The following is a 22,360-nucleotide window of genomic DNA, read 5'->3' as shown; positions in this document are numbered from 1 at the left end:
ATATTTATAGCAGTTTTACAGACCTACATTACTGATTTAAAAATATAATAATTTAAGAAATGCATTATTTAAACTACAAGGTTTTCAAAATGCGACTTGCAGACCCAATTACAGCAACGGGGTGGAATTTCGAGCACACATATCACAACAGGAGTACATCTGAAACGTTCTTCTGATATGTTGATTGAAGATTCGTACCAATATACATTCAAGAAAAGGAAAATGACATCATCTGCATTGTTCCATCGACTCAAAGATAAGTGCTAAATTGGGAACGTTAAAGAAGAACCTTTAGTCCGGGGGATTTGGGGGTCTTAAAGGCCACTAGATGCTGGTCGTAATGGTTCCTGTATGTTTACACGAGATGAAAATATGCCCATTTCAGAGATGGGTGGGGTTGGGTTGGCTTTACACAGAAACCACTAAATTCAATCCGACAGGTCTAATGAATGGAGGAGGTCTGCGGTATCACCGCAATGCTAAGCGAGCCCACACTGCTCGTTGTTGAGGATGATCAGTACCACATTTCAACTGAAGCTCACTGGAGCCACAAGTACCAGATAAACATCCACGTACCATTCAACCAATGCATCAACATATCATGACGACACTCAGTTCACAGTGTGCTACAAACATCTACACATCACATGTGAGAAAAGATAAATACACACAAATCTGATGGACCGAATACAAATATATATACATATATTCTGAGACCATAACTGGAAGGTGAATGTTGCATAATTGTTCGTGCTGAAACGGCAAATTGTGTTCCAAGCCTCTTTATCAATGCTCAATACAATCTTTCAGCTTTCAAAATGTCACGATTACAAAAATATATATATATCTGGTTGAGAGGCACATCACTTGTAGACTCATGTTCTGTAGTTTTACTTGTGTTTTTTTTCCCGAATGGAATGTTACAGTGGAGTTTGAGGTGTGACAGAATTCAATTAGGTTTTTCTGATATGCCCAGGCCTAAGAAAGCAAGACTAGCTTATTATTTTTCACATGTTCTTTTCTCATATCGCTAAGGTGTCTTTTTAAAAGGATATAAAATGATCATGCTAAGTACACTTTAATTTTATGTGACATATCAACAGGTTTTTAGTTTATTTAGATCAGTGGTTCTCAAGTGGTTTTGCTTCATGACCCAGAGTTTATATTGGACACCCATAGTGGTACCAAAATTGTGTATCGTAAAAATGTTCAGTGGTTTCATGCTCTCAGCAGCAAATTATTCTCAAATCATTGAGATTTTGACGAACCATGTCCTCACTGCAACCCATATTTAATTTCTTTGGGAGTAGTCCATGTTGGCATCTCCCAGATCAGAATCAGAACTCGGAATTCATCACTTTTATAGACCGCAGTGATGATGTATTTCTGTAGGCCAAAACTCAGAAATGACTTCGAATTGTATTACTTCCCATTCCACCATCCTGAAGTCAAGGAGTTGTTTTCAATAGGTTTTTGGTTGAATGCCTGAAGTAAGATCTCAAGGTACTTTAAATCTTGTCTTGAAAAAGGCAGTTGGTAACAAGTGGCTAAATGGGACTATACAGTAGAAGTTGTCGGGGACATTAAACATCATCATGTCAAACAGGAAACTCGTCTACATCAAAAAATGATAAAAGAATGAAAAAGTGATGCTATAGTTTGAAAGAAGAATGGGTAGCACTTTATTTTACAGTCCTGTTCCCCATGTACATACTATGTACTTATTATAGTAATTACATAACTATGTAATAACTAGGTACTAACCCTGAACCTACCCCTAAACCTAAACCTACCCAATGTAGTCACCTTGTATTACCAGAACTTTCTAATATAAATACACTATAAGTACACTATAAGTACATGTAAGTATACGTACTGTAAAATAAAGTGCAACCGAAGAATGTTCTTCATAATTAAAGATCAATAGAACTAAACTGTTTAAATGTTCATTCCTATATATATTTCTTGCATCATTACATAGGGTGTTATTTTTAAGTTTAAAAGTTAAGTCTCAACTACTCACTATTTTATTGTTTGCATTTCATACTGTATATTCATTTAGGCCCATGGCCCTTTTAGAATATTTTTGACCGTCCAGTCGAGAACCACTGAGTAGAGTACTAACAATATACGCAAAACACAAGTATGCCAAGCAGAACATAACAGTCTCCAATGTAACCGCAAAGACACAGAAAACCCTTCTGTACAGTTTAGAACGGGGTCATTTAAAACAAAACCGTGAACGGTAGACCTGTAATAAACAGCAGGTAGTTACCAGGAAATGACATGACAATTCTACCACATAACTGCACACGATGCAACAAACATGATGCAGGTGATTGTTACTCATCAAACAGAATTCTTACTAAACAATCTATGTTTAAAGCTCCATTCAAAACACTAGTGAGCTGCCTCAGCATCCAAACGGTGTGTTGCAAGACACACAAATATCATTAAATCCAAATGATTACAATTAGACTTAGCTATTAGCATGTTGCTAAGCTAACAGCTAAATACTCAAGCAAAATAGCTTACACCAATATTGTGAAATATTTCTATTTATCCCTTTTTTAGTATAGTATAAAAATAAAGCATTTTCTCAAATGCCTATAGGATTGTTTTTTCCACTGAGTTTGTTGCAGTGCATTATGGGAATGCAATCTCTGGAAAGGAGGCAGACCTTCCATTATTAGATTTTTTTTTTGAGTTTTAAAATGCCGTCTTTGTAGGCAGCTCACTAGGTTTTTGGAAAAGAGTTTACAGCATACTATAAAATATCCAAACATTTGTCATTGTTTTATATGGGGAAAAATGACAAAGATCGATTGAATGAAATCTTCTTCATGTTTATCAAAATGTTGGACGCTCCCAAAATGTGGGTCCATGAAATACAGAGAGCCATATTCCTTTTTTAAAAGTTCTGTATTTAAAAAAAAAAACTACATGTATACCATTTTCAAGTCATGAAAACCTACAAAACAACATCTTTGGCGTAAGAAAAATAGCTGGTAAAACTCTACAGGATATGAATGTTATCTACAGAACATTACACAAGAGTTGATCATGTAACTGATCGATATCAGGAAAAAAGGTTGATACGACGTATCTAAAACAATCTCATCTGGAATATTCCAAATATCTAAAGTGCTTCTGCATTAGTCCCTAATTCATACACAAGTGTAGGATTGTAAGTATAAGACAGATTAATTCTATCCACTACAGATAGAAAACCATGCACACACTCAAAAGCATGGGTGAGACGGATGATACTATATCTATAAAGAACAATTAAGATTCCCTTTGACATGGTTATTTTTCCTGTCAAAACATCAGACGACAACTGATGGTTTATAAAGAAAGGTTGAGTTCTTTCAAAGACTATTTTAGCAGCTATAATTTCTCAGACAAACTCTGGTGTCTGGACTTTCACAGCCTGTTTAGGAACGAATAAGAGGTGACTGGAATCTTCTCTTACTGTGCGGACTGGCGATTGAGGTTTCTAAACCATCTTAAAAACTGATATAAGACAGAGGCCAAACAGGCACACAGAGAAAAGAGCTAGATTTTTTCCAATGTTAGCAACTCATGGATACACCACTCGACTCCTGACTTGCCAAATTCTTCTAAGTACACTGTAACTCCAAACAGGCCATCGCTGGAGAGGTAAGACTCAGTCCCATGTGGAACCGCAGCACTTCTCTGAGCATAATCAGAGCACGGTCGTGCTCCTCTACGTCGACAAACACAGCGCCCTCTATCAGCACCACCTGGTCCTGCAGTCGCAATGTTACGCTGTCTTTCCAACTATAGGATTCTCGCTATAAATGAGAGTAAAAAGAATGTCAAACAACTTTACTGCACATATACCCACACTCAATTTTATTTAGTACTTTTTAACGAAAAATGTTTGCTGAAAATGTACTTTGAAATGGATTTGCCAGCCGAGATGTAGACGAGTTGGTTTCTTACAACAGCATTTTAGTGGCACATAAAAAATATTAAATAAATCTAATATTTCAAGATGAAAGTCATAATATTTTGAGAATAAAATTTCCACCTATTCCACAAAAAACATCTGCACTTCAAACCTTATGTCAAAACAGTAATAAAATGTTGAAATAGACTCCAACTTGGTTAACTGACTGATTTATGAGAATAATAATTTAAAAAAAAATGTTGGCAAAGTTATATCATTGTTCCTTTTGTGAGCCTTTTAAATTCGTCCCAGCTCCCTTTTATCTGTCCTAGAAGAAAGCCACTGAGGCCCGGTGGCCAACCCACATAAAAGAGAATAACCTAAATAATTTATTTTTATTTTTCAACCTTTTCTTCTTGATATCCAGAGCGGTTTTTGCCAGCACTCCAGCATTGCCGTCATCGATATTACTCGACTGGTGAATGTCCCTGAAGCAAAGCTAAATATAAGTAAACGTTTTACATTCCAAAGCGACTTCCAAATGAGGACAACAGAAGCAATCAAGAGCAATATGTAAATTTAAGAAAAAGGTAGATGTCAATGACATTTCAACTTTAGTACCACTTAAGAGAGTTCATATTTTAATTTTAAACCATCACATCTTGCCAAAACATGAGTCCATGATCCATAATATCACTTCGTCTATTGAAAAAGTCCTCACACCTCACTTTACATTAGGTGGCCACAACTACTACAGCAAAAAAAATAAGTACATTATTGTTTTCATATTGCAATATTTAGGTGGGATACAGGGTAAGGTTAGCGACAGGTTTGGTGGTATGGGTAGGTTTAAGGGACGTGTAAAAACAGTGTAATTATAATTGTAATTACGAATATTTATTAAATGAAGGTATTTCTAAATACAAGTACAATGTAAAAACATGTATACAATACGGGCACTGTATCAAATGACTAACTTAAATGCAAGTACATATTAAGGCCAACTAATTGGGGACCAAAACATTTTGGACTGTTTTCACTTGTAAATGGTGCTTTATCTGAGCATATTTCTCTCCTGATTTAGACAAGAAGCCTTTTTTTATTTTTTACTGGAGAAAGCAATACTATGGATAGAGGACTCTTAGCCAGAAGCAATGGTGATGGATTTATTTATAACAAACATGCAGCTTTCCCCTTCACAATCGTGTCATGTGGATTACTGGTGGATTATTCTGTTGTTTTTATCAGGTGTTTGGACTCTCATTCTGACGGCACCCATTCACTGCAAAGGAACCAATGGTGAGCAAGTGATATAATGCTAATATTCTCCAAATCTGTGCCAATGAAGAAACATCTACTCATCTACTGTACATCTTGAATGGCCTGAGGGTGAGTACATTTTCAGCAAAATTTAGTTTTAGGCGAAATATTCTTTTAATAAAATATAATATACTTTGCAAATGTGATGTCTTAATTCATGCCAATTTAACCAGATTTTGGGTGTCTTACATAGTGCCTGGTTCATCAGTTAGTGCTCCCTTTGAGTCGTGGTGAGCCTGCAGATCGTCCAGTACTTCTCCGAGCTCTTTAATAGTACGGAAGGTCTCTTTAGGGTCCTGTATAGTGAAGGCTGAACACTCCTCCTGTTGCCCAAGATACACTGACATACCGGCACAGACATCTGTAGACAGACAAATAAACCAGCCTTATTGCTATGTAAATTGGTAGTAATAAAAATAACTGTGTTCAATAATACAAAACATTTTCAAACGAGTTCAAACATTTCACTGTTTCGGAATGAAACTGGAAATTGAGCTGGAAATATCCTGGATCAACTGAACTGATTTGACATTAGCTATTATTTAATAAGTCATTGTTACATCAATAGACAAGAAACTATCTTTTCCACTAGTGAAGAAAAGTACGTTTTGGTCAAATATTATGAAAACATATACTGATGAATCATATGCACAAACAGACAAACGGAGTATAAAGAAAGTAAACGGGGCCAGTTTCAATTTCATTCTGTTTTTAGGCTATACACACCCTCCATCTTCTGTAGTCTGCAGCGGCTGGAGGAGAAGAAGGAGAAGATTCGTTCTGTTTCTCGATCACAGTCGATGTCCAGTTGAATATTAGCCAACAATGCCCTAGAAGACAGAATCAGACGTCAAAAACAAGAATGTGAACACATTTGATAAAGCGATAAAATGTGTGTGTATTAATAAGATGCCTTACGCAGTGCAGGGCTTGCAGCCAGGGGCGCTCTCATTGGAATCCCCACAGCATAACCAGAATCCAGCCACGTAAGCGGACGGGTGAAACATGCTCAGCCGATCCGGGTTACAGCGGCTGACCTGACTCAGTACCTCGATCCAGCTGTTGGTCTCCACACAGTTCCCCGCCTGCACGTACAGAGGCTTCTCGTGGATTACCTGAAACATCTGCAAAACAAGAGTGGTAAAGGGGGATATTACACATAATATACACATACTTCAGTGTCCTTCAGAAATCATTCTAATTGTCATAATATTACTGCTGATTTTTTTGTCAAACAAATGCAGCCTGGGTGAGCATAAATATTGGAAAACATTATACACATTTCCAGAACTTAAAGCTGCAGTCCTTAACTTTTTTTATGTTCAAAAATTTACAAAATTAATATAATAAGATAGTACACTGTGAATCCATTTTCCAAGTTGTGTTTTTGGCTCATCCTGAATCACTATAATAAGTTTTTATATTCAGACAATTTCAGACAGGTACTGGTGGAACCACTTTTGAAAAGTACTTTATATGTTGGATGTTCTACATACTGTAAGTTTGCAGACACTTTTATCAAAAGCAACACACAATTTTCAATTTCATTTGTATGTTTGTCTCCTGGGAATGAAACCCATGACCTTTGCGTTGCTAGCGCTATACTATACCAGTTGAGATATAGAAACATAGATAAACAACCAACCCACCCACACACCCACACACACACACACAAAAAGCATAAATACAACTTAACTACTCACGTTTTTGCGTGTAAAGGCACTTTCTTCCAGTTTCTCGACACCAAGGATGTTTTTCACAGGAATGACGCACAGTGCTTCTTTCCCTGTACACAAACACAAAGATATATTCATACATGCAGTTTAAATAGAAACATTTATTAATTAATTAAAAATACACAATTTTGCACTTGTGTAAGGATATTGATAAATAACATGCATCATTAAATTTGTACTAAATGTAAATGCAGAGCGTAGACCGCTGGGACTGTTTGAGTCTTTGCATACACACACATCAACAAACATCTGGGGACTGTGGTTCAGACAGACACTAAATCTCACATGATATTCTGTATTGACCCATGACTCGGTCTAGTCGGGCCGAGCCCGTGGAGCTGATAGCACACCAACTTGCTGCGCCAATACAAACACACAGCCGTTTCTCAAGCACATTCTACACATTTGAAACATTCCTATTTTCATCTCCTCCACTGACGTGCAGCATTTTAGCCACAGAACAGCCAAAGTACACAGATGCTTGAGAACCAGAGCCACACACGCCACGTCAGCCCATCTTGTTCTCTTCCCGAACGTTGATCAGGTGTGTACTGCCACTAGCTGGCTGGCTGGCTTTTTTTCCTGTTCCTCTTTACTGCAGATAAATAAATAAATAAATAAATAAATAAATAAATAAATGTATTAATTAATTCCCACTCATTGTAGGACCCTAAACATTGTTGTCTTTCCAGTAAAAAAAAAAAAAAAGATTTATCCTTAAAGTAAGTTAAACCGATATATTGATTATATATATAGGAGTTTAGACATATGTGTGTATATATATATATATATATATATATATATATATATATATATTAGTGGTGGGCATAGATTATTTTTTTTAATATAGATTAATCTCACTGTGATCTTGAAATTAATCTAGATTAATCTAGATTAAAATGGCTCATTAGAATTCTGCCGAAGGCATTCAGAATATGCGTGTTACCCAAATAAAATTGACAAAACATAGGTCTTTGAGAAGGGGTTTATCAAGCTAGGTGGTGCATTAGAAAAGGGGCTCATCTTCTGTTTCCAAAATGCATCACAAAGTGCTTGAAAAAGCTGTAAACTAATTCCACATTGCACAAGGTGCAAACAACCTTATGCCTGTTTCACACATACTCCGTCTGCAGTGCGTATGCATTGCATATTTTTTTACGCACCCATGTTAACGGATTCCAGTTGCGTTCCAGGAGCTTTGCGTCTGCAGCAGTGCAGCGATCGTTCACGTACCGAGTAGCGGACTGCAAACGCAAGTGTGAAGGCACATCGAGTCCGTGCTGCACCACATATGTAACACATACGCACTGCAGACGGAGTATGTGTGAAACAGGCGTGAGCAGGGCCGTAGCGGTTTGTGTGAAACAGGCGTGAGCAGGGCCGTAGCTGGGGTCAGCGGGGACCCGGTGAAGGTTGTACCAGTGGGCCCTGTTTGAAATTGTTTAATTTGTATGTTCGTTTATTTTTATTTATTTGTGCTATTTACACAATGTTTAAGTTTTTTTCAAGTTTGTAGGTGTCAAGGTACAGAAACCAAATAATTAAATGTAAAATAGCACTGGATAGTCTTCAATGTAAAAATGAAATATACAATCACCTACATTTATTCAGACACCTTCAACATTTCTCACATTATTACAGTTTTGCTATATATATATATACAGCAGCCAGTAGCTAAATTAGGCGCGGTCACTTTAAGAGACGATGAACGCATCCAATATAATACACATCCCATTTTTTTCCTCAATTGTTTGCTTTCACTTAAGAAATTACTGACAGTTTTTTCGAGCATAATTTCCAATGTGGATATTTTGACATATTTTGTATGTTTTTGTCGGCACAAGAGCAAAAATAAGCAAATTCGATGTTCAAGTGTTTTGAGACGCCTCTCTCTGCGTGAGCCCTGAACACCAGAACACCGCGAGTACTGAATTGGGCTCTTTCACATCTTTTTGTTTGTTCAAACTGCGATTTGTATTTGTTCGTTCAGGTGCAGGAAGGACTTTGAGGAGAACTTCGCAGTAGAGAGCTCGGTTCAGTGGCGCTGTCCGTGATACGCGGCTCTCGATCTCTCTCGTGCGCACCGAACACAGCACGCGAGTAACCAGCTCTGTTCAGCTTTCCGCATCTTGTTTTTGGATGCTTTAATGTTTAAATCGACAAGCGGTAAGGCTTAAAAACAAGTGAAAAAGATAAGCTTTCGTGACGATGCGCAGCAGTGGCCCGTCAACTGTCCTGAGCATTTTTTTAGGCTGGCCTCAGCCAGTCGGTTATATAAAATATCAAGGTGAAAGTCATCATAGCTTGCTTAGACCCAGCTTCCAACCCAACTTTGAGAATAGATTAACCGTGATATTTTTTTTTTCGCCCGATAAGAGTCTCAGGTTAACGCAGCACGTTAACGCCGATAACGGCCCACCACTAATATATATATATATATATATATATATATATATATATATATATATATATATATATATATATACACACACACACACACACACACACATATATATATACACACACACATATATATATTTATATATATATTAGAGCTGGGTCTATACTAGGCGAGCTATGATGACTTTCACCTTGATATTGTAGTGCGGATGTACACCTAGCAGAATCTGTATTGGACGAGAACGAATCTTCGCACCTGTGTGTATGCCTGCTGTGAAATTACCACATCAAATGTGAGGTGCTAACATGGATGCAGCTAAGATGTCGCTTGGTTTGCTTCAAGGAATTTTTTTTTTTTTTTAAAGAAGCTTCCCAATGGAAACCTCGACAAGACGCACACCTGTTTCACACATACTCCATCTCTAGTGTGTATGCAGTCCGTGTGCGTTACGTATGTGTTGCAGAAGCAGCACGGACTCATACTCATTGTGCTTTCACACAGGACACGTTTGCAGTCCGCTACTCGGTACGTGAACGATGAACGTGAACTGGAACGCACTGACGGACCGCAACCGCGTGAAAGCTGGAATCCGTTTACGTTGGTGCTTAAAAAAATACGCAAAGCATACGCACTGCAGGTGAGATATGTGTGAAACAGGCGTAAGGTTGTTTGCACCTTCTGCAATGTGGAATTCGTTTACAGCTTTCTCAAGCAGTTTGTGATGCATTTTGGAAACAGGAGATGAGCCCCTGGTCTAATGCACCACCTAGCTTGAGAAACCTGTTCTAAAAGACTTAACGTTACTTTTAGTCATTATTTTATTTGGGTAGCACACATATTCTGAATGCCTTCGGCAGAATTTAAATGAGCCATTTTAATCTAGATTAATCTTAAAGATTAATTCCAAGATTACAGTGAGAATAATCTAGATAAAAAAAATTAATCTATGCCCACCACTAATATAATTATATATATTATAATTATAAAATGTATAAAGTTATTTTCTCGTTTATTTATGTGAAGTTCCTTTAAATTTGTATTGTACAGATATGATTTGTCTTGTCCTCCACAGAACATAGAGAATAAATCCAACAACAACCTGAATGATGATGGGATTATAGTTTTTGGCTAAATCTTTCCTTGAATAAAATATTATTTTAACGAAAGTGAGTCATTCAAATTGTATTATGTAGTAAACGTTTAGAACAGCAGTTACACACCGAGGCTGCTGTGAGGCGTTCCTAAAAAACTTTAAAAAAAAAAACTTTACTTTATTACTTACACTATTTGTCTGAGAATTAAAATGCCATGGTATTAAACATTTGGAATATATTTTGTCCTGTTCCACTGGCAAATATTTTTACTATCATCTTATTTCTTAGTTTCTAACAGCCGTTTTTGCAGTTTTCCAATGTGGCGAAACACTGCAACACCACAAACAGATGCTTTTTAGCTTCCTAACATGAAAGGGCAAAGATTAAAGATTGGTGAAGATTAAAATCTTCTGCTATGTCATATTAAGCTCCTTAAAGTAAAGCAGCAGAAAGCTCTTAGCTGTAGTTTGGGGACAAAACTGTCCTCAAAAGTGATAAAATATAGCCTGAATGCACTGTAAATTGCTTTGGATAAAAGCGTCTGCTAAATGCATACATTTATTTAAAATGTATTTAATTTATGTTTGTTAAATGGTGAAACACTTTTAGTATTGTGATTTTCTTTCCAGTGAGATTTCTAACCATTAAACAGGTCAGGTTGAGTTTAGCCAGCCAGTGTACCTTTATAACATCCTCTACTGTCCCAGATCTGATATCTGGAGGAAACTTACAAATAGCTGCATGTCTACAGAGGACAGTCCATCATTTAGTCCAGATGCTCAGCGTTCATGAGTCCTCCATTGATCAAATAAGAAATGAAACCATGAGTTATTAGCTTTTCTCCCTCTTTTAACTGTGACGTGAGCGCATTTGGTCAAAAGACACTGTCTACTAAAAATACAACCTACACTCTCTGATCCTAAGGTGAATTTCAAGCTCAAGCTTCAAGAATGAAGTTCAGAATATTATATAACACACTGATTTTTGCTGTATGAAGTCAGTTCTCCTCAATTTGACATGGGTGTCCTAGCAAAGTAGCTAAAGGTGTGTAGAATCACATCCACTGCCATTTGTCTCAACACTTCTTTCTTTATTTTTTTTAACTATTGCATTTCAAGTGTGACTTCGGTGTCCAAAAACTTTTTGGGGACACTATATGGACATAAAGTCGCTAGAAAATACAGATGCTGTACAAGACCTGTTACATTGTCCATAAAACAAATATTACTCAGAAAATCCCTTTATTGGTATAATTAGGAGAATAGCTAGTTTTTACCTAAAAGAGCTAAGAAAAGTCTTAATTTTAGCAAGAAACAAAATGATAAATTTTCCCTTTTGTGTGAACACAAACAAAAAACAATGCTTAATTTGTATAGATTTCACGGTTACATAAATCTAAATCCACAGGGAAAAAACCTGCAAAGGAGATATTAGTCAAACCAATTCTTTCATCCGTCTGAACATCTATTGATTAGTCAACATCCTCATATATGTATGACTCTGCAGGATCATGTGACACTGACTCTGCAGTCATTTAGCTCATCCATGACAGGAATCTTAACAGTTTTTACTGTATTTTTAATCAAATAAATGCTCCCTTGGTGGGGCTTAACCTTAATTATTCCAAACTTTTTATCAGTATCTTACTTTCTTTTCAGTCGTGTATGTTTGTTCAGCTCTACAGAGGAAAAGACAACAACAGTAATCCAGCTTTGTGGACGGTCCAGCAGGAAGCCACCATGCGGTCTTCTTTTGAGACTATCACGCTGAAGGATGTTTATTATCACAACAGCGGTAAACGTGGATCATGCGGGGACATCCAGATTTGCAATCGCTGACCTTGAAATTCACATTACACCTTGGGAATTGACATGGCTCTTGCTTCACAGGACCGCTCACGTTAAGGGAATGTGGGTATTACGTAGTTAGGATGCAATGAAGCTGAGACCTGCATACTGGAGTTTATTTAATACTATATCAGTTTTGTTGGCAGTACAAAATTAACCAACACTGTGAATGTTTCCTGTTCCATGTCATGACTCGGAAGTGTGAGAGTGTTGACAGAGATATTTGTAATAGTCTCCTCATTCAAACCTCAATAACAAAAATACTGATACAGATGGGAAGTGTGATTCATGTCTGGAAATCATTTCTTTCAAACTTCCCATTTCAGTGAACCAGGTAAAACACAAAGATTCAGTCACAGTGATTCATTCTCACTCCACTCAAGAATGTGGAAATGTATCAAACTGACAAATGCTAATGCATGTAAATTGTAGAGAAGTTACCGTACACATATTTTTTAAAGACGTCTCTAATGCTAACCAGTGCTGCATATATATTTGAGCATAAAAATATTGCGAAATATTATTAGTTATAAATAAAGGCAAAGCTAAATTTTCTGCAGACACTGCTCCAGCATGCTAATATGCAAAAATATGCACATTTCTTATTATTATCAACACTGAAAGCATTTTTGCTGCTTAATATTTTGGTGGCAAGAACCATAATTGAACCATTTTTTTTTGATCAGTTAAAAGTTAAAAAAAAAATGTATGTGAAACAAATATTTTTTGTTTCTTTATGGTCACTTTTGATCAATTTAATGTGTCCTTGCTAAACAAAAGTATTATTATTATTTTTATCTTACTCCAAACTTTTTAGTGGCAGTGTGTTTGTAGGTAAATATTGCAGTGTAAATATTTGAATAAATACAAATATTATTCTTACCAGTGATCCTCAATTAAAAACTATGTCTTTATTATTCAAAAGGATCAATATATAAAATCGAATATCCTTCCTGTTATTATATAATTTAAAGACCTAATTCCCTTTTATGTCCAGAATCTACTGACAGCCTCAACAGCTTTTTCCAGTTGTTTAAAATAATGCATGTCAGCCATTCATTTGACCTCTCACTGGTTTTAAACTATATCACATCCATTATATCAGCAGTATATTTGCCACTGTCCATCCTATTGTCAGAAATGGTCACTAATTTAAAACTCAGTGGACAGATACACACATATTCAGTGCTCAAACACGTTGCCAAATCCACGAAATCCACCAAAATCAGTGACCATTACATAAAGCCAACTGCATAAATCAAAAGGGGAAACAGAACTTTTCACATCCAGAACTGGCCGAGCACACTTCATGTACAGGAGCTACACAAACAAGAATGTGAATCCAAGGACAAGCTAAAAGAATCCAGGGATGCTTTTCATGTTATTTCAACTCCATTAGCATAGAAAAAACCGCCAGCAAAAACAACTGTCTGGACACCCACATTTCAGATGTGAACTGGATGACTGCTCACAAACAAAGCTCTTTGGATCATGGAGCAAACTGCTGTTCAGGATCACTCACCTTTCTGCTTGTGATAGGTCAGCTCTTGATTGGTCACTCGTAACCAGCGTTTCTTAAAGTTCTTCTTTCCTATTCGCTTTCTGCCCTGGGCCCGCTTATGCACCTCTCTGTTAAAAATCATATGTACACATCTAACTGTTAGATTTCCTGGAAACAATGTGGTAAAACTCAATCAAACTGAACTATAGTTATCTGATGCTACTCTAAATCTAATCGATTATTTTGACTAATCTGAGAACTGTGGCGTCTTTCACTCACCCCTCCTTCAGGACAAATGAGTCCTCCACTCCACTGGACTCCTTGCTTACATTAGAGGAGATCTCATCTAAGAACTAATGGAAAAAACATGACAGAAGAAAAAAGGTTATTTCAAAATGAAGCCCAATAAAAAAAAAAAATCATGCACATTGAGAGCTTGGCAATGCGAGCATATTCATGACATCATACACAATATGCTGTTTACACTCGTATGCTAATTCCTAGACAAGTACTGTACTACCTTTGTATTCATGTTGGTTTTATTTGGTTTGAAAAATACATTTTGGTAGCACTTCACTTAAAGCATTTATGAATAATTCATTATAAAGTAGGTTTAATGCATTAATTATGCCCTGTAATACAGCTTATAAAACATTATACAGTCTCATGAATAACTGTAACCACAATAAATACATTATAACACTTTTAAATTCAGTTGTAATCTTTTACGACAAGATCTAATACATTACAATAGACATTATGAATAATTATATACCCTTTATTAGCCATTTATAATGCATTATACATAAAGGCTTTAAGTAAAGTGTTACTGGAATTTTACAGCATTTTCAAGACAAGATCAAATGTGAGTGTGTGATGTTTGAATTTTATTATATATATATATATATATATATAAATAAAACTTAAATAGGACTTACATAACTGTGTGTGTGTGTATATATATATAAATATATTTTTTTTAACTATGAATTTCTTCAGTGGTCTTTATAAAAAAATTTAAATAATAATTATGATACCAGACAGTTGTATCATGCTGACAATAAAAATAATAATAATAAAAATATGTAATTTAATTTAGAAATTAAAAACATGCTAATTACAGAAATGCATTTAAATATATTTCTGGATAAATGACTAGATCTGGACCAAAAAAAAGAGAATAATGTCATTGACCCACAATGACATGACTCGACATGATGAACAAGTATTTGTTCAATCTATTGGGAACAGAAAAAAATCAAAATATAAAGAAATATGATTGTAGCAACACCGCTCAATTGGTTAGTTAAAAAATCCTTACCTTTTTAACTTTTTCTATACAGTCATCTTCTTGAAATAATTTGAAGAAATCGTACATATAGGTTTCTTTAAAACTAGCCTGAAAAATAAAAATACAAATCATCACAACAGAAACAAGAACAGGAATTAAAAACAAAAAGAGTGTACAAATATTCTTTTTTTTTTTTACAATATCTATTGTAAAACTTTCCAAAGGTTGGTTCCTTCAGCACACCGTCTGACTAATAGCTGACGTACCAGTTTGTTCTTGGAAAGGCTGCCCCAGCTGCCCAGAGACTGGATGGTTTTAGAGATAAGAGTAAGAGTGCGGGAAATTTCGGGGTCCTGAGAGAGAAAGTAACGTTAGGTGATTTTACCAACTCATATTTAATTTAAAGCACTTGCTTTCATTTACTGGCAATTACTTTACGCTCTTACAAATAACATGCATTGTTGAATGAAAGCATTCTAAGAAAAGACTGGAGAGTCTCAATGAGTCTTTCCTGGCATAAGTAAATGAGTCACATGTTTAAAAAAGGAAGTAGATCTTGTTTGTTTCATCTAGGTAGTTTGTTACAGCTGTGGTGTGACGTGGCTGTTCTTGTTGCACACTCACAGGATGATGGGTTCTCAGCTGGAAGGTGTGTGGAGAGAGAACAGCCACCGCAAAGAACCTCAGGAATATGAAACTACTGACCGCTGAGTACTGCACATGAGGATCCGCTGTGGTGAGACACACACGGAGAGAGATTATTAGTCATGACTGAGTATCTGACTCCTCCTAGTGGTGAATCAACACAGTACTTCAGGAATGCATACAGGAGAAGCCAGCGAGAGGTCATTAAATATGTAGCTGGACAAAATACATGCATGCACCCTGCACAAGTAAATGAGAGTGAAAGTGTGTCTGTGTGAATGTGCTGTCTCACCTGGAAAGCGTTTAGAGGCCAACTGTCTGAGTGATCTGAAGACGTCACACATGAGGGGAGGACAGCTGGAGCTGGACTGTGTTATAGACGTAAAAACCTTATGTACATATCCCTGAAGATTCTCCTAAGCACACAAACACATGCACATGATATGTAAAAAAAAATACTTTGCTCTTTGGAGGACAATTATTTTTCTATTGTCTTAATTTATTACATCCAATCTGTCAAATTAAAGCAACATCATCTTATACATAGGTAGACATAAAACTGCATTTAAGAACTATATCAGATGCTATCACTCAGAAGAAGTCATTACAGGGACATTTTTAATTGCAACTACATTTTTCAGATTTGGTGGCTTTTTTGTTTCCAGAGTCACCCTTTTAGTTTTCAAAAACTGACATATATGACCAAATTATGTATCAAAATTCAACCAAAAAACAAACATCATCTCACCTTGTTGACTTCCACATTATCGCCCTCTTTCAGTTTGACGGGATCAATCTCACAGGCTTTACTTGATTCAAAGATCTGTAAGAGCAGAATGAAGACACAATTTTCTACAGTGTTGGTCTGAGTTAACAGCTGTAGCAAATCTGAGCCACAGCTTTCAATGCATTTATATAGATGTTCAGTTAACATTAAAAGAAAGAAAAAAAAAACCTTACGAAATCTTGTGTGTTTTACCTCATTGAGAACAGGTTTGAGAGTGACGGTCAAGTAACTTTTGCCCACAATCTTCATCATGTCATCTATGCAGCGGGTGGCCAGAGAATTGCCTCTGAATATGGTGTTGGCTTCTCTGCAGAGGGAGACGGAGAACAGACAAAGAAACTGTGTTTTCAGACTCTGGGGAGGGGGATGGTTGCTAACAAAACAAAACAAAAAAACAAAACAACAAAAACAAAACAAAAATAAAAAAAATATCAAAACAGACAAGCACTAACAAAATAAAAATAAAAAACTACATTTTAAGAAAACAAAAAAAAATATGGAGAAAGCAAAAACAAACAAACAAACGATATGCATATCAACAAAAACAACTAATCAAACAAAAAGTTAAACAAAAGCTATACACACATAAAAAAATATGTGCAAAAAATAAAAACAAATATTATATGGATATTAACAAAACCAAACCAAAACTGTATAAGTGTTTGTGTGTGAATGGGATACTGAACTGTGTATTCTCCAGCTCCAGAGCAGCAACAGAGGTGAGAAAGGGCAGCAGTCTGTTGTGATGGAGCAGCAGTCTGACCACAGGAAGCAGTGCTTCATAGCCCACACTCTCTCTGCAGATATCTCCCAGAACATGAGCCGCTGATGCTGAGATCGGCTAGAGACACACACAAAATAAGAAATGAAAAGAAGTGACATTTTCCATTGAAGTGTGGCTGATGGTTTTAAAGGGAAAGTTCACCCAAAACTGAAAATTCTCATTTATCATTTGCACATTGTCAAGTTGTTCCACACGTGAATGGATGTTGAACACAAAAGAAGATATTTTGAAGAATGTGTCCCCACGGACTTCTATAGTATTGGACAACTTGGATTGGAATAACATGAGGATGAGTAAATGATGACAGAATTTTCACTTTTGGGTTGTGGTTTGTTTCAAAGTGCACAAAGTCTTCCAGATAAAAAAAGGCACTATAGTACCTTGACATCCGGGGATTTGAGTATTAGGTTGCGGAGGTCCGTGTAGCAGGCAGAGGGCAGGACGTTGTCCTCCGTGTATGTTACCTTCAGACGTAAAGAACCCAGATCATCTGGCTTAGACTTTGTACCATTTCCTTTCGGCTGTAGCAAGTACCTACAAAACACAAATCAAAAGCAATATCCCTTTTTTAATAAGCCATTTTACTGTGTTGCACAGCTTCATCATTTCATATGTTGTATTGTTAGATTACACACTCTGTAATATAAAATATTAACAATACATTCACAATTATTCCATTGGTGATACAAAAAAAGCAACACTTTGACTATTACATGATTATGAAGTCATTTTTATTTAGTCATTAGGATTCTGTCATTCAATGTGTCATTGAAATGACGGGTGTTAAGAAAGTGACATTTAAAAAACAAACAAACAAAAAAAACATTTTGTAAAGTTTCCATGAATCAGTTCAAACTATTGAAATGGAAATGTAGCATCAGAAAATTCTGGTTAAACATTGTGTCATCAACCAGAAATGTTCACAAAATGACTTTTAACATAGTAAAATGTTTTAGTTGAATATATGTAGGTAAATCTTGCTGTATATTACTAATATACTATACTCTCGCTCTCTATATAATATATATATATATATATATATATATATATATATATATATATATATATATATATATATATATATATATATATATATATATATAGTATAGTATACACATACTATATAGTATACACATACATACACACACACACACACACACACAACCGGTACTCATGGTTTGGAATCATCATGGTTTGTTTAATACTTTTGAAAGGATTCTATTATGTTCACCAAGACTTTCTTTGGGGATTCTTTTATGAATATAACAGAACAGCATTTATTTGAAATTAAAATCTTCTGTAACATTATACTGTAAACATCTTTATTGCCAACTTTGTTCAATTTATTGCATCAATTTCTTTGTCCACATTCATTTTGAAAAAGTCTTACTACTCCAAACCTTTGAATGGAAGTGTATCAGTGGTTCTGCCAAAATATTAAGCAATTGTGCATTGGTATTGGTAAAAATAAATTACATTGGTAACACTTTAAGGCATCTTTGTTAGACACATTGCATGTACTTACTTTAATAATAACAATTAATTATTCATAATTACATGCAAGTAACCCTAAACCAAACCCTAATCCTAACCCTAACCATATAGTAAATACATGTAATTAATACATTTACTCAGTATTTAGGCTATATGTATAATTACACTGTAACAAGGACACCTTAAAATAAAGTGTAACCATCACATTTTCAAATATATTCATAACGAAAATATAAGAAGAAAAAAAAAAACTTTTTTTGATCAAATAAATGCAGCCTTGGTGAGCATAAAAGACTTCTTTCAAAAACATTTGAATAGAGATATATTAAATGGTGAATGGTGTCAAAATGATGAACATTTTTAAGATACAAGTTTTGTTAGATCGGTTGCCCAGTGCTAATTTATAACCACAAAATTTCCTGGCAGCTTAATCCTTTCGATATGCATGTCTGACATCTATATAATTTTATCCTTAGTGTCATTTGCATTGCTCAAACTACAAAGTACAGGAATTAGTGTGGCAAGATTGTATTTAAGAGTGTCAGCGTCTGTGTGCGAGTACGTGCGCTGGTTTTATGCTAGGTACATGCAAAAGCTCACCCACGCAGTAGACTCACTGCCCTCATTCAAAACATGCAGATCAGTATCAACAAGTTCCCTCTCTGTCTACACACACTCACACACACACACACACACACACACACAAATGCACGCAGATATGATGTTTACACAACACTACCGGCAGGACGCTGTGATCCACAGTTTGAGGACACAAGAGACGCGGGCAACGGAAGCAATCCGCCCAAAACACACACACACACACACACCTAAACACACCCACAATCTTTCGAACGCTTCTCGACAAAAATTATCAGAGATAAGACAAATTTGCAGCTGAAATTTATATTATGATTGTTGCAGTCAGCGGTCTTTGATTATCTCACAATGCGTAGCTTTAAGCAAAGGCCTTTAGAGTCAGTAAATTAATGCTGAAGTATTATATTCTTTTAAGCTCTGATGTCAGAGAGGTGTTGCTCTCATGCCTGATTGGGCAGATAAGGACAGTGCAGAGCTGGGATTGGCTGTTATCTCCCTTCCTCATCTGTATACCTCACTCAGACACCGAGATCAGCATATTGCAGTACCGCATTGAAGTGTGAGCAGGCACCTTTATACACCTTTATTTCATACAGTTTGTCTATTGTATTACAATTTGAGTGAAAAAGTGGTTAACACTTTACAAAAGGGTTCCATTTGTTAACATTAGATAACTAATAATAAAAAATAAAAATAATTCTGAAGCACTTAACAGTCTTACTTAACATTAATACCGGCAATTACTGTTACATTATTAAACAAAAATCTGTTAATATTATTTAATGGACTTGCACTAACATGAACTAACAATGAACAGTAACAAACAAACATTATCAAAGTTTATTAAATTCTGTATCAAGAGTATATACCGCGATACAATTATTTTAAAAAGTTTTAAAGTGCCAATTCTCATTATTTACTAGCATGCATACAGTGTTTATAAAACACATTAATGTGACAAAAAAGTATGCTTTACAAGAAAACACCATTTCAGTCTTTCTATTTCAAATTGTAATATTTAAATCTATGCTGCTGTACTGTATTAAAATGAAGGTATTTTCTGTATTGATTTTTTTTTTTACAGGTGTTTTAGCTGAATTTTGTTGTTTAAAAGTTAGAAATGTCTGTAAAAATAATGGATGGTGTCCTGTCAGAAAATTCCTAGTACACTTTCCCTTTTTATCGGAGTACATTTTTTATGTAGTAAGCTCATACTATTTTTTTTAAAATAAATAAATAAAATAAATGTGAGGGCCCTTTTTTATGTCAAGGTTTATTTACGCTAATTTAAAAGAAAAAAAAGTTCACGCATTTGCATAATTTATAGCGCCAGAAAACTGAATATTCAATTCATTGGCCAGTCCTACTCCGGAGTATGTGAGCTCTTACCATGCTTTGTGAACACTGTCGTTTCTCAGGATTTTCACAGATACTCGTGTCTCTCCGAGGAACACGTCCTGTGCCAAGTTACCATTATTCCACAGCTCCACCCTGCATGGCAGAGTACAAGAGAGTACGCATTAGCTAAATGTTCATTTATATATTAATAAACAAACACGAACAGAGGTCTGTAATCAATGTATAATCACATGTTTGAACTTCTCCCATTTTCAGTCAAACTGAATTGGAAATTCAGCACGCAGAGCACATATACAGTTGCATCAAAGTGGGTTAGTCATTTTTTTCTCTACTATCGAATGAAGCATCAAACATGCACACAAATAAATTGCATCTGAGTGGAAAATAAAAACCAACAACACACCAAAACCATGCATAAACACACACACGCACACACACATTAGTGTCATGATCTAATGTGCCGTCTGGTGGTTTGACCTACTCTTACCTGTCAGCTTCTGCAGAGGGCTATATGGGACAATTCAGAGTGGCACATTATGTGTCAAATCAGATCAAAGCCACATTCATCAAAACATTTGTAACAGAACATACAGTCGCCAAATCAAATAAGCATTCATCCCTGATTACCATAGTCATCCACAAACAGTTGGTTTGTACAGTTATATGCTGTTTATAAAACAAAACAAAAGTCCAAAGCAAAACAAAAGATAAAACAATGAAAGCATAATAATAAAGGAGAAGAGAAGAGAAGAGGACTCACTTGATCTCTAGTTTCTCTATGTCCTCCTCCTCCACGTGAAAATGTGACCTCCCTTTGTAACTGCTTGACCTTGTGACCTGCCAAAACATTGTGAATTGTGAACTTATGGCTAACGCTAAAGATGCATGTGACAAGATACTTTAATCAGTTGTTAAGGGCAAGACTGCAACCATGTCTCACACCATGTTTAATAAAGCAAGGAAATAAATTAAAATTCTAGGTTTAGTTGGCAAGTAATCATTTTGAACTCTGTTATATTTTAAAATACGCACATGCATATATTTGTATTTCTAATATTTGCATTTACATTAATCAGATGCTTTTATCCAAAGCGACTTACAGTGCATTCAGGCTATACTTTTTTCTTTTTTTTTATCAGTATGTGTTCCCTGGGAATTGAACCCACAACCTTTTGCGCTGGTAACGCAACACTCTACCACTGTGCCGCAGGAAAACATATATTATATTTTTTATGAAAACTGTCATATTGGAGGAAAAAGTTGAATAGTTTAAATATTACTGCCAGTTGTTACATTTGTAATGTTACAAAAGTTGTCAAATATTAAAATGTTTCACTGCTTTAATCTCACCACCCTCTCTTCAAACGTTAAAACTGACACTTCATGCTGGAATTTGTGCTCTGCTTCTGTACAGAGCAAACCTGTCTACTTTGACTCGATTGCCCATCTCAATAATTTTGCCACTGACGAGCGTTGTTTAGGCAGAACAGCCTAAAAATGTATCTTTTAGACATTTTTTGAAATCCTAACTAATAGAGCACTGCGTAATGGAGTACAGCAGAACAGTGTGAGGATTTCGTGTCACTGG

The 22,360-nt window shown here is 35.7% G+C and overlaps 1 protein-coding gene across 1 annotated transcript in view; it reads right to left on the bottom strand.

Annotated features, from left to right (window-relative positions):
• Positions 1–2,825: 2,825 nt before the first annotated feature.
• The window catches only part of LOC132101290 (ras GTPase-activating protein 2-like), a 49,489-nt gene continuing 29,954 nt past the window's right edge, over positions 2,826–22,360 (bottom strand). The window contains exons 8-24 of the mRNA XM_059506130.1: positions 21,533–21,609; positions 20,803–20,904; positions 17,703–17,856; positions 17,225–17,379; positions 16,731–16,845; positions 16,500–16,574; positions 16,044–16,167; positions 15,731–15,837; positions 15,373–15,459; positions 15,137–15,214; positions 14,095–14,168; positions 13,837–13,943; positions 6,940–7,022; positions 6,155–6,360; positions 5,963–6,066; positions 5,426–5,597; positions 2,826–3,818 (exon numbers count right to left, since the gene is read on the bottom strand). Of these exons, the coding sequence (XP_059362113.1) occupies positions 3,788–3,818; positions 5,426–5,597; positions 5,963–6,066; positions 6,155–6,360; positions 6,940–7,022; positions 13,837–13,943; positions 14,095–14,168; positions 15,137–15,214; positions 15,373–15,459; positions 15,731–15,837; positions 16,044–16,167; positions 16,500–16,574; positions 16,731–16,845; positions 17,225–17,379; positions 17,703–17,856; positions 20,803–20,904; positions 21,533–21,609 (1,851 nt within the window). The 3' untranslated portion in view covers positions 2,826–3,787. The remainder of the gene's footprint in view (positions 3,819–5,425; positions 5,598–5,962; positions 6,067–6,154; positions 6,361–6,939; positions 7,023–13,836; positions 13,944–14,094; positions 14,169–15,136; positions 15,215–15,372; positions 15,460–15,730; positions 15,838–16,043; positions 16,168–16,499; positions 16,575–16,730; positions 16,846–17,224; positions 17,380–17,702; positions 17,857–20,802; positions 20,905–21,532; positions 21,610–22,360) is intronic.

The sequence above is a fragment of the Carassius carassius genome, chromosome 23 (assembly GCF_963082965.1).
Source record: "Carassius carassius chromosome 23, fCarCar2.1, whole genome shotgun sequence".
NCBI lineage: Eukaryota > Metazoa > Chordata > Actinopteri > Cypriniformes > Cyprinidae > Carassius > Carassius carassius.
The sequence above is the reverse complement of the archived record's forward strand: the minus strand, read 5'-3'. Positions and strand labels throughout refer to the sequence as shown.